This window comes from Cervus elaphus, chromosome 9, assembly GCF_910594005.1.
Source record: "Cervus elaphus chromosome 9, mCerEla1.1, whole genome shotgun sequence".
Lineage (NCBI taxonomy): Eukaryota > Metazoa > Chordata > Mammalia > Artiodactyla > Cervidae > Cervus > Cervus elaphus.
Window position 1 is genome coordinate 51,966,005 of NC_057823.1, and position 16,405 is coordinate 51,982,409.

General features: G+C 32.6%; 1 protein-coding gene across 6 annotated transcripts in view; it reads left to right on the plus strand.

The window, feature by feature from the left end:
- The window catches only part of MATR3 (matrin 3), a 38,651-nt gene that overhangs the window by 19,016 nt on the left and 3,230 nt on the right, over window positions 1-16,405 (plus strand). For all 6 annotated transcript variants that reach the window (XM_043912910.1, XM_043912909.1, XM_043912914.1 and 3 more), the window contains 11 exons: window positions 3,649-4,746; window positions 9,550-9,611; window positions 10,687-10,728; window positions 11,081-11,193; window positions 11,441-11,493; window positions 11,929-12,054; window positions 12,547-12,672; window positions 12,859-13,026; window positions 13,815-13,946; window positions 14,609-14,652; window positions 14,753-15,128. In XM_043912910.1, coding sequence (XP_043768845.1) covers window positions 3,835-4,746; window positions 9,550-9,611; window positions 10,687-10,728; window positions 11,081-11,193; window positions 11,441-11,493; window positions 11,929-12,054; window positions 12,547-12,672; window positions 12,859-13,026; window positions 13,815-13,946; window positions 14,609-14,652; window positions 14,753-15,128 — 2,154 coding nt within the window. In that variant the 5' untranslated portion in view covers window positions 3,649-3,834. The remainder of the gene's footprint in view (window positions 1-3,648; window positions 4,747-9,549; window positions 9,612-10,686; window positions 10,729-11,080; window positions 11,194-11,440; window positions 11,494-11,928; window positions 12,055-12,546; window positions 12,673-12,858; window positions 13,027-13,814; window positions 13,947-14,608; window positions 14,653-14,752; window positions 15,129-16,405) is intronic.

Genomic DNA, 16,405 nt, shown 5'->3' on the forward strand with positions numbered 1-16,405 from the left:
TGAAAATTTAATACTCTAAAATGGAAGCTATGTTGATAAGTTACTTATAAAGCCGTTATAAGGTTAATAAGTGAGGAACTTTAAGGAATATTTACTTCAATTGAAGTACCCTGTACTTCAGTTGGAGATTAATTAGTCAAGTACTTCTTTAAATTAGTGAACTATTCCTGCCATCTGTTGGTGACATGGTTAGGACATTTTTAATGTATTGGTATTGTTGGTTGCTGTGTAGATTTGGCATATTTTCACATGAATAAGTTAAATCACAAAGGTGTTTGACCTTGATAGAGATGGGAAAATCTCAAAATTTCTTGCACCATTTGTGTTAGAATTCAGACGCTGTTTTCTAGCTGTTGTATGTTCAATTTTTATATGAGATTAAAAGGTTATGTCAACATGTGGATATTTCTTTCCTAAGTATCTCTGCATGCCTTTATGATTATACTATCTTAAAATCGGTTATTTTAAAAAGTGATTTATTTCACACAAAAAGTATAAAGATCTATATGGTGGTATTAGATACCTTTAAAACATAGTGTTTTTCAGACTGAAGGTTTCTTCTATGTCATCTTTTAAAGAACTAAAGTATTCTTACGCTCATTTTACTTCCTGTAAGTAACCCTCTGAAATAATGAATATATAATAGACTAATAGATAATCTTTATTTTACACAGGAAATTTGGATACGGAACACTGTTCTCTGTGAATTTTGTGTGTGTTTAGCTTTCATTTGTTTTCTAAAATGTTTTAGTATTCCATTTCTTCTAATTATTGAAGAAAATAAAGGATATCAGATTTGTGGAATGTGGCTGTTGAGTATTATTAACTGAAGCTTATTTCTTAACCATACATATTCAGATGTTGAGTGTGAAGCTAACATATTTAATAGAATTTATATCATGCACTTTGTTCGTTTAGAATTTGAATATCAGACCATCAGACTATAGTTTGTGAAGCATTTGTGAAGCCTACTTAGTTTCTTTTTTTTTTTTTTTTTTTAAGTTTCTTTTCTAATGTTTTCTGATGGGGGAGGGTGGAGACACTTTTTTTGGGAAGCGAAAGATTCTGTATTAAGTTAAATGGGTAAATCGGATTTTAACATTACATTTTAGATTAGTTATCTCAAAGGAACTATTTTCAAACTTTATTAATCTCTGTGAAAATGCAGCTTTATGGAGAAAAAACATACAGTAAAAGAAGCTAATTTTTTAAAAAAACACTTTAGTAACTTAGTAAATCTCTCAGTATTGTGATGGTTTCACAGTCAGTAGGTCTCACTTAGAGCCTTTAAAGTGCCTTGTTCATCTTATGTTCATTGACCAAAAATGAGATACTAAAGGAACTTTTTAATAAATGTTCTTGCATCAGTGCTATCTTGTCGTATTTTCTTTTTATTTGTTCTGATAGACAATTTTTAAGAAATTTGTTTCAATCAAAAGTTTGACTTAAGTTCTTTTTCAGTACTGCTACTCTCATGTCTGTGTGGGACTGAAGTTGAAACTGAGTCACAAAAATATTAAAGTTATTCTTAAATTACAAGTTGTCATGGGATTTACATGGTTGTCTTTCTCTTTTTCTTAGTTTTTCTGACATCCATTTTCTGTTTTGTCTTAAGGTTATCACCTTTTACCTTTACTTCTCTTAACCTTTCCTTTTTGCAACTCCACCATTCATATATGTTGCAAAGAAAAGTAATTGAGATCTCTGTAATTCAACAATCATTTCCTTAAAATATTAATGTTAAAAATTTACACATGATCATAATGCCATAGTATAATTTCCCTAAAGGGAAAGAATAGTTCTTTTGAAAGGCTGGCTTTTCAGTATACAAAGCTTTGACTCCCAAATGAAGGGCAAAGCTGCAATTAATAGTAACTTAGATAGTTTGAAATTTTGATTTCAAAAAACCCTCTTAATAGTTTTTTGTTTTTGTTTTTAACAATGTATGAAAGCATAAGAGGGTGCTACAAATGTTTCAACAGTATTTTAACCACCATTCTGTGTGGTATTTAAGTCATATCAGAGAATCCTTCATCCAATGATGTTCACTTACTCTTATCTTTATTTTATTAATCTTAAGGTCTAAGTAGTTTATGTAATGGATCTCATCTGGAACTAGTTTCTTTGGTGTCTTTTCTCAAATTCATCTTTCTTGGTGTGCAAAAACATCTGTAATTCCAGTCACCTTTGATAGCATTTCTGTGTCTTTTTAACTTTGTTACATCTTTTTGTAAAATCTAACTAAGTCTTGCCTGCAACTTTTTTTTATAGTTCTTCTACTGCTGTTTTTGTCCAATGTTTTCTTACTTTAATCTGTCATTGGTGGAGTTGGTCCCATAATTGACTTGTAACTATTAATTATTGCCTGGTTTTTATGTTGATAAAGTTTAATGTTTTAAACTAAGTGCTTAGGTATGTGGGTGATCAAACTTATGAGTTAACTGAGCAGTGCCTCTACATAGTAGAATTATGTAGCAAACAGTTTAAGACTTATTAAACTTCTGTGTGTAATTGTGATTATAAAATTGTTTCACCAGGGACAGTTACGTACGTCATTTAATACTTTATGAGATCATTCGTAAATGCTTTGTGAATTCTTATGTAAAAATTTTTGAGGTAAAATAACAAAATAAAAATGAAAGTAATTTAGTTACTATCACATCTTGGAGGAAACACATCTTGAGGGATTGTATTCAGAATTTAAATTTTCTGGATGATGGGGCTATTCTTGTGAAAGAATCTGTGTTTACAGAAATCTGTGTAAGTGAGATCTTGTTTCATTTTCACCTGTTTTGAGCTCTAGAGGTGTTATAGCTCTGAGCATTAAATGAATGTTCATGGCTACTACCTTGGGGAGTTTCACTTCTTTAAATCACCTATACTTCCTGTACTTGTGGTTGTTCTTGGGGAGTCTCCTGTTTCTGTACTGACCAATTTGATTCTCCTTACCTTTTAAGATTAGAAATGAAATAAGCAACTGCCTGATAGAGGATGCAGAATAAGGCAGTTAATTATTTGGCTTAAATTTGTGCAGAAATCTGTAAACTGTAGGAAGTCACTTATTTTTCTTCACATCTGTCTTTACCTCAATTTGATTTTGCTGCATAAAGATCTCAACTGTAGTGTTTGGTCTTAGATCTTATTCTAGGTACTTGACACTTAAGCTTCGTTACTTGTGATTTTACTTGGTTCTTTCTGATAGTGTTAATAGGTCTCATTTTCTAAAACAATACAACTGATTCATCTTTGACTTGCTGACCTTGGTTTTTTTTTGTTTTGTTTTTAGTCTTCTGGAACTTAAGCATCATATTATAGGGTGTATTTTTCTTCTAAAAGAAGAGACCCATCTATATTTTTATTGAAATTTTGATATATTCAGACATCTGACCCTTCAATTGAAATGTTTTTAAATTCAGTATGAAATTCCCTTTAATAGTTAAACTTTAGCATGAAAGACTACTTTTTAAGTATATGCAAGCTCTGCATACATCTGAAATCTGTTTAAGTTATGTAATTCTTTGTAAGTTTGAGATCTTAAATGTTTTTTTTTAAATCAACATGATGCATAAGTTTTTTTTTTTTTTTCTAAAAAAAAAAACGGCATCTACTTAAAGGGATTTATGACTAAAATTGCTTATTTTTCTACAGAGTTGTCTGCTGGTTCTCAGCTTGAAGAAGATTCTACAGTCCTTATTGATCCTTTTTCTTGGCGTTACCATTTTTTGAAGCAAAGTTAACCTAGTTTTCTAGTTGAGCTTTCTTTTTGGCCATCTTTAAAAAAAAATTTTTTTTTTTTTTTTTTAATCTATAAACTAGACAAGAGATAGTTCTACAATGTCCAAGTCATTCCAGCAGTCATCTCTCGGTAGGGACTCACAGGGTCATGGGCGTGACCTGTCTGCAGCAGGAATAGGCCTTCTTGCTGCTGCTACCCAGTCTTTAAGTATGCCAGCATCTCTTGGAAGGATGAACCAGGGTACTGCACGCCTTGCTAGTTTAATGAATCTTGGAATGAGTTCTTCATTGAATCAACAAGGAGCTCATAGTGCACTGTCTTCTGCTAGTACTTCTTCCCATAATTTGCAGTCTATATTTAACATTGGAAGTAGAGGTCCGCTCCCTTTGTCTTCTCAACACCGTGGAGATGCAGACCAGGCCAGTAACATTTTGGCCAGCTTTGGTCTGTCTGCTAGAGACTTAGATGAACTGAGTCGTTATCCAGAGGACAAGATTACTCCTGAGAATTTGCCCCAAATCCTTCTGCAGCTTAAAAGGAGGAGAACTGAAGAAGGCCCTACATTGAGTTATGGTAGAGATGGCAGATCTGCTACACGGGAGCCACCATACAGAGTACCTAGGGACGATTGGGAAGAAAAAAGGCACTTTAGAAGAGATAGTTTTGATGATCGTGGTCCTAGTCTCAACCCAGTGCTTGATTATGACCATGGAAGTCGTTCTCAAGAATCTGGTTATTATGACAGAATGGATTATGAAGATGACAGATTAAGAGATGGAGAAAGGTGTAGGGATGATTCTTTTTTTGGTGAGACCTCGCATAACTATCATAAATTTGACAGTGAGTATGAGAGAATGGGACGTGGTCCTGGCCCCTTACAAGAGAGATCTCTCTTTGAGAAAAAGAGGGGCGCTCCTCCAAGTAGCAATATTGAAGACTTCCATGGACTCTTACCGAAGGGTTATCCCCATCTGTGCTCTATATGTGATTTGCCAGTTCATTCTAATAAGGTGAGTTAATGCAACAGATACTTCTAATTTCTTTTACGTTGTAGTGCCTATTCTGTATTTACTTATATCTTGTATTCTGAATCTGTAGTCTGATGACATTGAGTTGATCAAGAATTTTTATACTTTTGAGAACACTTACTTTATTTGGAAGGTAATTGTTTTTGAGCATTTTAAACCAGGGCTTTACATTAATATAATCTGCATAGATTACTTCTGGCCACAAAGCTGTCATCCACTGGAATTATCTTGTTGGTTTTTGGCATCAATATGTTCTTCTTAATCGTATATTTAAGCAGGTTTTTTTGTCTGCTTTGTTGAACTGTTTTAAGTATTTTTCTGTTTTTTTGCAGTCAATGTGCTCTGCCATTCAGGATGCTAGATAATCAGCTCTCCATCTGTCTTAATTACTGATTCGTATGTAGTAAAGATACATTCTTGAACAATTCTCTTTTTTTCCTTATCTGTGGCTACAGGGAAAGAGTTAATGTAGAGCCCTGGTCTTTGTTTCAGTATATTTCATATTTTAGATTAGTTCATTCTTCTTTTTTAATTTCCCTTTAACACAAACTCTCATGCTGTAACTGAAATTTTTCATCATTTTTTTTTCTCCTTTTCCACAACTTTCTTAAACATACTTCAAAACTCACTTTTTATTATCCCATATTGCATCTATCCCTTTAGAGACTTGGGAAATTCACCTACTGCAGTATCCTGCTCTGTGTTCCTCATAAGCATATTCTTTTTCTGACTTAGACTTCTGGTATATTCATTTGAAGAAAAAAAATCTAATTCTCCTTTGCTTTAATTATCACATCTGGCAAAATGGGAACTTTTTCAAAATGCCCTTTTAAATATATTGTCCTTTCTCTTTCAACGTTTTCAATGCTAATCATTCGCACTGTTTTTTTCCCAAAACAAAATACAGTGCAGTTGACTTAAAGTCAGCATTATAGCAGTCCACTAGCTTGATCTGTAATCTGACCATCCATTTTTCCTGATGTGCTGTACTTAATTGGAACATGTTGCTGCCATGAAACTGATTTGATGGTTGCTATTACAGGGTTTTTTCTTCACAGTAACATCTGGAAAGGTCATTTTCTTTTCATATCTATCCCTTTAAATGCATTTTTAAGTGAGTTGATTTTTGAGTAAACTAAATCATGTAAGTCATTAGAGATTTTGTTTTTAATCTTTTTAAAAGTCTTACCATTCAATCCCTTTTCTGTGTTTAGATCTCAATATTTTTGTCTGAGATAATTAAGAGACTTCTTATATTGTTTGAATTTATAGAGTATTTTGAAAAATATCTTTTTAAAGAGTGATTTCTAGCTAAAAATACATGTATATATATCTATAGTACAAAAATCTTCTGAAGTAATAGTTTAAGTGCACAAGGAATATTTTATTCTTCAATCCATGTCAAAATAATTTCAAATAGTAAATTTACATTCATAGATTAATTTTAATGTAAGACATGGAACCACAAACTCATAAAAGTTAGGGAATTATATTAGTAAGTATTTTGGTGTTTTCTTTTTTCAGATTTATTGGATACACTTAGTATATCATAGAATTTAGTTTTTGTTCAGTATTCAACGTCAAGGTTTAGATCTGGTATGAAATGATTTAATGAAAAGATCCATTAAATTTTGGTGACTCCAGATATTTTCTGTTACTTCTTGCCTGCTTGCAGAAATGACAGTATGAGAAATATTCTCAGGTTCTCTAAATTCCAAGGAAGATAGCTAGTTACAGTTTCTCAAATGAAAATGATCTTAAGGGACTTAATCTTTGCTACTGGAGTCATCATAAAATAAAAGCTGCTGTTGGAAGTCTCTCCATCCTGACTGAGCAGTAACTTAATGTTGCCGCTTACATATAGGAAAACAATTCAGTAAAGGAACACAAAAGGAAATCAAGAAGGACTTGAATCAGAAAAAGTTTCTATTTTTGTATATTATTATTTTCTATCCAGATGTTTACTGCCTTCTAGTTCCTGAACAGTTAATAAATAATGATAGTAAATGGATCTAAATTGGCCAAAGAACATTTTTGAATATTTGAAACTTTGGATTCAAGAGTAAGGCACCTTACCTAGTAAAGAGATACTTTTAATCTGCAAAAATGCATGTACTCTAGCAAATTTAGAAACAGTTACTTTAGAGGCCCTTTGATTTTCAAAATTTGTAGTATTTGTAAATTGTACCGATTGTAAGAAGTTTTAACACCTGGATTCTCTTAATATAGTTACCTTAACTTAGCTAATGTTTTCTAGGTGTCTTCATTATTGAAAAAATAAATGCTCACTTTTGGTAGGGATCTTTTTAATTTATAGCTGATATAGAATCACTGAGTTTAGAGAAAATTCTTGTGAAAGTAGATAATGAAAATTTTTAAAACATTTAATCCTGCTCTCTGGTATTGCTGCATAACTTGGAAAATCTGTTCTTTTCACTTAGTGGTAACATTAAATAACTTACATGATCAAAACTTCTTCTTACTATGAATAGTCTTTTAGGGGAAAAACATCTGACATTATTTTTGATATTTTAAGTAACGTTCCGTGATGATGTTGCTTTTATTTCTTTCTAGGTCATTTTACAACGTCAAGTTGCTTTTCTACACAGCCTCAAACTTGTCTCAAAATTCCTTTCACTTAAAGAAAACTGGCCACTACAGCCCTTCTGCTGTCTTGTCACTTCAGTTCATATTTTTCTTTTTAGTTTTCTAGAAGCCCTTAAGTTATTCTTAACTTCATTTTGCCATTCCACATGTGCTTTTCCAAATTATCCTTTCTTTATATAATTTAGGTATCTCAATGACATTAAGGTGAATGTAGTTTTTCCTGCAGAACTTCTGAATTCAAAAAGTGAATCCTTATTCTTTATTAATCTGAGTGTTGCCTCAATGTAGAATCCAAGGATACAGATTTTTTTTAAAAACCCATTATGGTAGAGCAGATTAATAATGGGTGGGTTTGGGAGGTATAACTGATTCTTTGATCTTGGTTTTCCTTCTAGTACTTTGTAAGACCAGCCACACTTTCAAAAGTTTGAACCCTTAAAGATCATGGGGGATTGGATATAAATAACTTCTGGTCTACTAGATAGCCTTACCATCTCCTATTAATTAGAAGCATGCCTAGTAGGGTAACTTTTACTCCTCTCTGAACACACTGTTTCTCAAGGATATTTTAAATCTGAATAGTGTTCTTTAAAATTCTTGGTTAACATATTTGTTTAATCCTTCTGAATTTTGTGAACTTTGCCTGTGGTGCCTCTTGATTACAGCCATTTTTAAAGTGGCTTCCAACAAGTCAGTGGTCTGTTGCTTTGCAAATAGAAAGTTTTTATACCCCAAACATTTGGTTATAGAGCCAGCTGGACAGATCTCTTCCAGTTCCTTAACTGTTAGCCATAAAGACAGTCTAACTTTGAAAGATAGCTCCCCAAGTTCTTAGCAATACCATTCTGTTGAAATGTTCCATTTTACCTCATTCACAGAATTTCAGTTAATTTTAGTAGGGCAAAGAAATGTGTGTAAACACTCAAACTGTAGGTTTTTAAAAATTAGATTCCATTTATAAATTAACTTTTTAAAACTTCAGAATGGTATCTCTTATAATTTGGTTCCTTTAATTCAGCTCTAAGTGAGACTCCCTCTTAAGGACTTTCTAATGTTTCAGGTAGTATGAGTCTTGGAAAAGTTGCCTTATTTTGTGAGAATTTGTGAAACAATAATACTTGTAAAGTGGGGATTGTAAAACAAGATAGCTTTATAAGCAGTGTAATAATAGTTGCTTTTCTTCCTTTTTAATTAAAAAGTTTCTTATTAGCACTTTTTATGTGCCCGGCAATGTTCCAATAAACAGGTTACCTTTATTATTCATTTACTTTCCACAAAACCCTAGAAAGATACTGAACCACAGTGTTTTTAAATAACTTGTACCAAGGATTCACATCTAGTAGGTACCTTGGGAATTGAACCTAAGCAGTCTGGCAGCAAAGCCTACTTTTCCTAACTCCTCTTATATTGCCTAAAATGCTAATCATTTACATGTGGATTTTTAAAGAAAGGATAGTTTATTTGGATAAAGTAAAGGAAAAAGTAATCCCTTCAAAATTTAAAATAATCATAAATCAAATATTGAAGAAATAAAATGTTTTCCTTCCTAAAATTTAGAAATGGACATTCCTGAAATTTACTTCTCTAATTTTGGGAAATACAATGGGAGCTTAGGTTTTTTTGATAAATTGGGGAGTGTTTTCCTAGAAAAGTCACTCCTGTTGAATCAACTTCGCTTTCTGTGGCTATAGTACACTTGCAACATACCTCAAAGGCTGGATGAAACTAAATATACGCTTTTTAACTAATTATTCATACTTATAGTATACATTTTCTTAAAAAGTGATATAAGCATGGATATTTTATCAGAGTTCTGTGAAAGCAATTCTAATAATATGTGAATAAAACTTCAGTTTTGTCTACAGCAGAAATTAATATGCCTACTGATCTCAAAGTCAGTTACTACTCTTCATCTTTATTAACTCTTATCTTTTCCCTGTCAGGTCTGTTAGTTTGTTAACCAAGTTACCAGTTTTTCCAAGAATGTGCATGGCGTATTTGAGGGCAGGATGAAGCTACAAGGATTCAGAGAAATGGTTTTAAATAAGTGTGGTTAGTGAATGGTCAGGTGTTCAGTTTATGATAATTGCATATAGACATATAGATTAACATCCTAGAGTTTGAATGGTTGAAAAGAAATCTTAGTTTTGTTAATTCTACTAATTTACTTTGCTACAGGAGTGGAGTCAACATATCAATGGAGCAAGTCACAGTCGTCGATGCCAGCTTCTTCTTGAAATGTAGGAGTTTGAAATACCTTTAAAGCATCAGTTAACTGTCAGAAACAGCCATTGATTGGTTTCGGGGAGTTCATTCTTTACTTGTAATATCCACATTGTTATTACTGAATAGTTGACACTGTCCAGCAATGTTTAGGTCTGGAATTATACATGGAATATTAGATGGAGTGGTAGTAGTACCTTGTTATTTAAAATTGAAAGAATTTTTAAGAGACCTAAAGATCGCCATTGATACATACAGTCGATTCATAAGAGCATTTTCAGTAACAATAATATGTGCTCTTAAGAATAAAGAAAGTATTTATTTTCCTTGAAGAAAAGGGGGAAGTTATACTAGAAGTAACAAGTTTTCAAGCAAAACCCTTCAGGATGTATTTTTTGCTTTTGAGACACTTGTGATGGAGTTTAAGCTGCTAGAATAGAATTTGTAAAGAATCTCCCTACCTAAACAACGTGAAACCCATTGTTCACTGGGGTGGCCATTTTCACATACACCGTGCTATGGCTATCCTTTCTGTCTAGTGCCAGAACTCAGCTCTGCTCTTTGTTTTTAATGTTGGAGGAAAAAAATATCTGTGGTCAATCTTTGTTTCCCTATATAACCCATATTTCCATTCCCTCATATAGCACTTTTTCTCTTTGTGAATTAACAAATATAGGGAATGCCTGGAGGCTTAGTAGTTAGGACTCCATGCACTTTTTCAGTGCCGTGGGCCAGGCAGGGTTCAATCTTTGGTCAGGGAACTAAGATCCCACAAGTCGTGTGACCCTTCCTGACACACACACAACCCCCCCCCCCCCCCCAAAAAAAAAAAAACAGATAAGGGAGGTATTTTAATTGCAATTTACATTACTTAACATTTTTAAGCAGTACAGAACAAGTTAATTCTCCTTCATTTGGATTAATTTGAAGTTTTCCTTTGGAAGTATCTGTATGACGTGTTTTAAACTGTAATATTTCTAACACATACACTGCTGTATAACTTTACTGATAAATCTATTTTAAAGGCCAAACAAGGCTACTTTGTGAAAAGAGCCGTTTTATTTTAAAGTTAATTTTCTGATCTTTTTAAAGCTACCCAGAATGGAATCCTGACACTGATACAGGACACACAATGTAAGTTAAATTTTTTAAGCTATTGTTTGTAAAGGAGATCAATGTAAGGAATTCAGGTTAAGTTTTTCACATTTCATAACAATATTTTCTTTTTTTTTTTTTTTCAATATTTTCTTAATTTCTTTATTTAATATGAGTTTGTTAAAAGTCACCATGGGTGAAATAGTTTTTAGAAACTATTTTATGTAGTAATTTTTATTTTTTTATTATAGATTTTCCTCTAGTTACTTCATGCATAAATGCCCCCAAATATTGAAATCATAGTCACACAAGGAGTGTTTAGCAGTAAATTTTAGTTATTTTTGATGGACCTCTTTCTCATACTTTGTATTTTATGTTTTCACATTCCCAGGGGTGATCCATTCATGTTGCAGCAATCTACAAACCCAGCACCGGGAATTCTGGGACCTCCACCCCCATCATTTCATCTTGGGGGACCAGCAGTTGGACCAAGAGGAAATCTGGGTGACTATGAAATTCATGTTACCTTTTCCTAAGAGCTTTTATCATAAAGATTAAATGCAATGATTTTAGGCAAAAGAAGTGTCATTGAAATGTAACTCAAAAGATGACATTTCATGAGAATACATGATACTCATGTATTTGTAATGTCCTTTTGCTTGTTGGAGAGATGTCTGGTTTTCATTTAAAATAGCCTGGTAGGGCAAGTATACTTAAATTTAAGACTGAAATATTTTTTTTCCCGATAAAGGTGCTGGAAACGGAAACCTGCAAGGACCAAGACACATGCAGAAAGGCAGAGTGGTCAGTAATAAAGCTCTTGCTTTTACTGTATTAGCTGTATTTATTAGTTCTTTGGGGAAATGTAATTTGACTTGAATCCTTGCTAATTGAATCTGTTGTAGTCCTTATTATAGAAAGATTTCTTTAGTTTGAAAACCAGTAGGCTTTATATGTGGTTCTGATAAGAGTTAAAACTTCGTTTTCATATGTCCACAGTGTAGAGATTTCACCTTGATTCAAAGTTAAGTTTGCCATCTAATTATATAACAGTAGTTGATTTAAATATCAGTACAGACACTCTTTTCTGAAACTATGAGGCTTGTCCCAGTGACATATTTTAAATACTTGCTTAATTTGTTCTGATTGACTGTAGATTATAAAAGATTTAATATTTTACTGTTTTGTATTGCTTCTAAAGAAATTTATTTACTAACTTGGTTTTTCACTAATGAATAGGAAACTAGCCGAGTTGTTCACATCATGGATTTCCAGCGAGGGAAAAACTTGAGATATCAACTATTACAACTGGTGGAACCATTTGGAGTTATTTCAAATCATCTTATTCTAAATAAAATAAATGAGGTATGAGTTAAGTGTGTAGTATTTATTCATCACTAAAGTATATCCTAAAGAGAATACATTATTTTGTATTAGAAAAAAGAATGTTAGCTTAAATCATCAATGTGGGATGTAATGATGGAAAGGGCCAATAGTTGAGCTAATCAATAATAAATTCTAGTACTAATAGATTATTAGTAACTTTAGAAATTGGGATTCTTAAGCAGTTACATTGTCTTTAGTTCATAGAAACATAATTATTTGGAAAAACATTTCAAACTTTTACCCAAATGGTGCCAAATTATTGTTTCAAATTCAGTAGGCATAATAAGTGATAGTGTCATGAAAGTAATAGTCTGAGATGATCTTATAAAATAAGAAATTAGAGGTTTTATTTTTCTCTCAGGTTCTTGAAAATAGAAATATCTATTTAATGATTAAATATTTTTGGAAAGACTTTGCACAGTGTGGAATTGGGTTGTTTTTTGGAAATGTTTATATATTTTTCAATTTTAGGCATTTATTGAAATGGCAACCACAGAAGATGCTCAGGCTGCAGTGGATTATTATACAACCACCCCAGCATTAGTATTTGGCAAGCCAGTGAGAGTTCATTTATCCCAGAAGTATAAGAGAATAAAGGTAATAATCTCTATTTTTCCAGATTGGTATCACCCGTTATTTAATGTATTCATTTTACTATTTACTAACTTACAGCTATTTAAAATTGTTGCTAATATCTAGGATAATCTTGACTAATAATTATGGCATACTTACTAACATTTGATTTCCTCTGTTTTTTTTTTTTTTTCCTCCTGTATATTAAAGAAACCTGAAGGGAAGCCAGACCAGAAGTTTGATCAAAAACAAGAGCTTGGACGGGTGATACATCTCAGCAACTTACCTCATTCTGGCTATTCTGACAGTGCTGTCCTCAAGCTTGCTGAGCCTTATGGGAAAATAAAGAATTATATACTGATGAGGATGAAAAGTCAGGTAATATACATGTAGAAGTTTTGAAAAAGATTATTTCTCAAAGTTTTTTAAGTTTTTGTTTTATAACATCCTCATTTTTAGTGAGGGGGTAGGGGAGTAATTTGGCAGCCAATCCAAGTGGATTGGTTCTTTCTTATCATAAAGTCATAGTAGATATTCAAGAATATTGAGAAAATAAAGTGGAAAGTAAAGATCTTTTTCTCTAGTTTGGCTAATATTATTTCCAGAGTTTGCTTCCAAAGATCTTCCTTTGTGTATATAAGTATACTTTCCCCCTTTACTTCAAATGGGATTATATTTAACTTACTTTCCACTTCACACAGGATTCCATTGAGTAAAGTGTGATGAATTTCTTTAATTAATTAATTAATTAATTTCTTTAATTAATGGATATTAGAGATGCTAGTTTTTTTGGCTGTGCCATTAATGCTGCTGTGGATTTTGTGGCGTGTGAATTTATGCATATAATTGAAGGATACAATTTCAGAATTGAAGTTGTGGATCCTGATACTTGCTTTCTTTTCTTTGACGGTGCCAAATGCTCTTCAAAAAATAGTACTCGTATACTAGCATTGTAAGAGCTTTATAAACACTGGATATTACAGACTTTTCAAAATTATGTGAATTTAATTAATAGATGGATTAAGTTATTTCATATTTATATTTCATTTTTAAAATTAATGGTAAGTAGAGCATCTTTTCTTTGTTAACCTTTTTGTAGCTTCATGCGTATCCTTCCAAACTTTTCCTTTTTAATTAATTTTTTGTTCTTTTTTTTCTTGCCCCAGGCCTTTATTGAGATGGAAACCAGAGAAGATGCAATGGCAATGGTTGACCACTGTTTGAAAAAGGCCCTTTGGTTTCAAGGGAGATGTGTAAAAGTTGACCTGTCTGAAAAATACAAAAAATTGGTACTCAGGGTATGTAGTGTTTGATTCAGGTTCTTTATAAAGCTTATTTTCATGCTTTTCAAGCCGTGACATTTTTATTAGCATTTTTACATGCTGAGAATATAGGATTTAGGAACTTCCCTGGTGGTGTGGGGGACACAGGTTTAATCCCTGATCTGGGAAGATCACTTCTGTGCACAACTTCTGAGCCGCGCTCTAGCCATGCTCTGTAACAGTGAGAGGTCCAAGCACTTGAACGAAGAGTAGCCCCGCTCACTGCAACTGGAGAAAGCCAGAGCGCAGCAACAAAGACCCAGCATGACCAGAAATAAGTAAATAATTAATACATATATAGGATTTAGTTATTGAAAGAGAGTAATCTTTTCTCTTTTTCTGGTCTTCATTAATACAGAAGTTTTTAAACTGATGTCTGTATAAAGTATCTTTGTTTTTATCTGTTTTACTTAAGGTTTTATTTGAAAAGCTTTGTCAACAAACTTACTATTCACTTCCCTTGAAATGTTGGTTGTAATGAATTAATAACTTTAGGGCAGGTTACAGTCTTAGGTATGGTTTAAATAAGGTTAGTTGATATATAAAGGATGGTCATCGTTTATTAGTTAACTGGATAATTAAATACTCTACGAAATCTAATAATACATTTATGTAACTGGCAAAATTTTGTCTTTTAGATTCCCAACAGAGGCATTGACTTACTCAAAAAAGATAAATCCCGGTAATTCATTTTGTGTGTGTGTGTCTCTGTATACACTAGTATGTTAAATCTTTGTTTTCCAACTCAGTAGAATTAATTCAGGTGTATGTTTTGGTTTCAGGAAAAGATCTTACTCTCCAGATGGCAAAGAATCTCCAAGTGATAAGAAATCCAAAACAGATGGTTCCCAGAAGACTGAAAGTACTGCTGAAGGTAAAGAACAAGAAGAGAAGTCAGGTGAAGATGGTGAAAAAGATACAAAGGATGACCAGGCAGAACAAGAGCCTAACATGCTTCTTGAATCTGAAGATGAGCTACTTGTAGATGAAGAAGAAGCAGCAGCACTGCTAGAAAGTGGCAGTTCAGTGGGAGATGAAACAGATCTTGCTAATTTAGGGGATGTGGCATCTGATGGGAAAAAAGACCCTTCAGACAAAGCTGTGAAAAAAGATGGAAATGCCAGTGCTTCTGGAGCTGCAAAGAAAAAGCTTAAGAAGGTAAAAGAAGGTTTTATGTTGACTTATTTCAGTAGAAAACTAGATCAGTGTTTCAAATTATTTATCTTAGGGTCACATTTAATAGAATTAGTCACTTATATTAGGAAGAAATAGATAGGAATCACTAAAAAAAATTGAAATCTAAACTCTGCGATACATAGATTGAATAGGACTAAACTGCAGTAGGAAAATGTCAGTTCACAAAGAGAACTTTTTAGTAACAAAGGAGAACGACTTAAAGCTATATATGATTCTGTTTGGTAGTGGTAGTGTGTAAATAGTAGGCAGCCTTTATATTATAGTCCAGCTTGTTTTTTTAAACATGGGGTATGGATTTTATAGTAAGTTAACTGACCTGACCCAGGGGTGACTGACCCAGGACACTTAAAACGTTATGTCAAAAATGATAGAACTTAAGGAATTTTCCTATTATAGAAATGTAACCTTGATTAGATACTTAATAGGTTTTAAAACATTTTTTCCCAGAGCACATGTCACATATTAAAGTAAGGCAAATAGCAATATAAAAATACATACATGGTAAAAGAATAGTAAATCAGAAGACCCATGGTGTACTTGACTATCTCCATTAAAGATTAGGGCATTAGAATGCCTTTAGAACCCTATAATAAGGTAAATGTCTTGAAATGAGGTTATTATAATCCTCTTTCATTCATTCCTTCTAAGATATACTCAGCTACCAGAAAACTTAATATTTACCTCTAAATTTTGATGGCTTGGTCAAATAAGTTAGCCTTGAGGTTCTTTTTCTGGCTGAAATAGATGATAATTATGTAGTACTATGTTTGTGCTCTTAAGAGCTGATAATTGAGCATTTATTATGTGCCATCAATTTTCCTAATCTCTTTGTGTGTGCTACTTAACTGATTCTTACAATAACCTTATGCCACAGATGCTTGTTATCCATATTTCATGAATGAGGAAATTGAGTCATGTTAAAATTAAGTAGATTGTGGTCATACTGCTTACAAGTGGCAGAGCCAAAAATTAAATCTAAGCAGTTATGTTCCAGAGCTTGATTTTTAAACCACAGTGATAAAAAGAGTTGCACCATAAGATACCTTCTTTGAAGGACATCATTCAACGTATTGATACTTCATGAAATCAGCTCTCTGATTATCTTACAGCATAATAAGTCTCAAAGTAGAGTATAAATGTCCTCATATTTATTTTCTGCTCTTTTATAAGGGAAGCCTTCGATTACTTAGTTTTAAAACAAGCTAAGTTTTTTTTTTTTTTTTTAAGACTAGTAAATT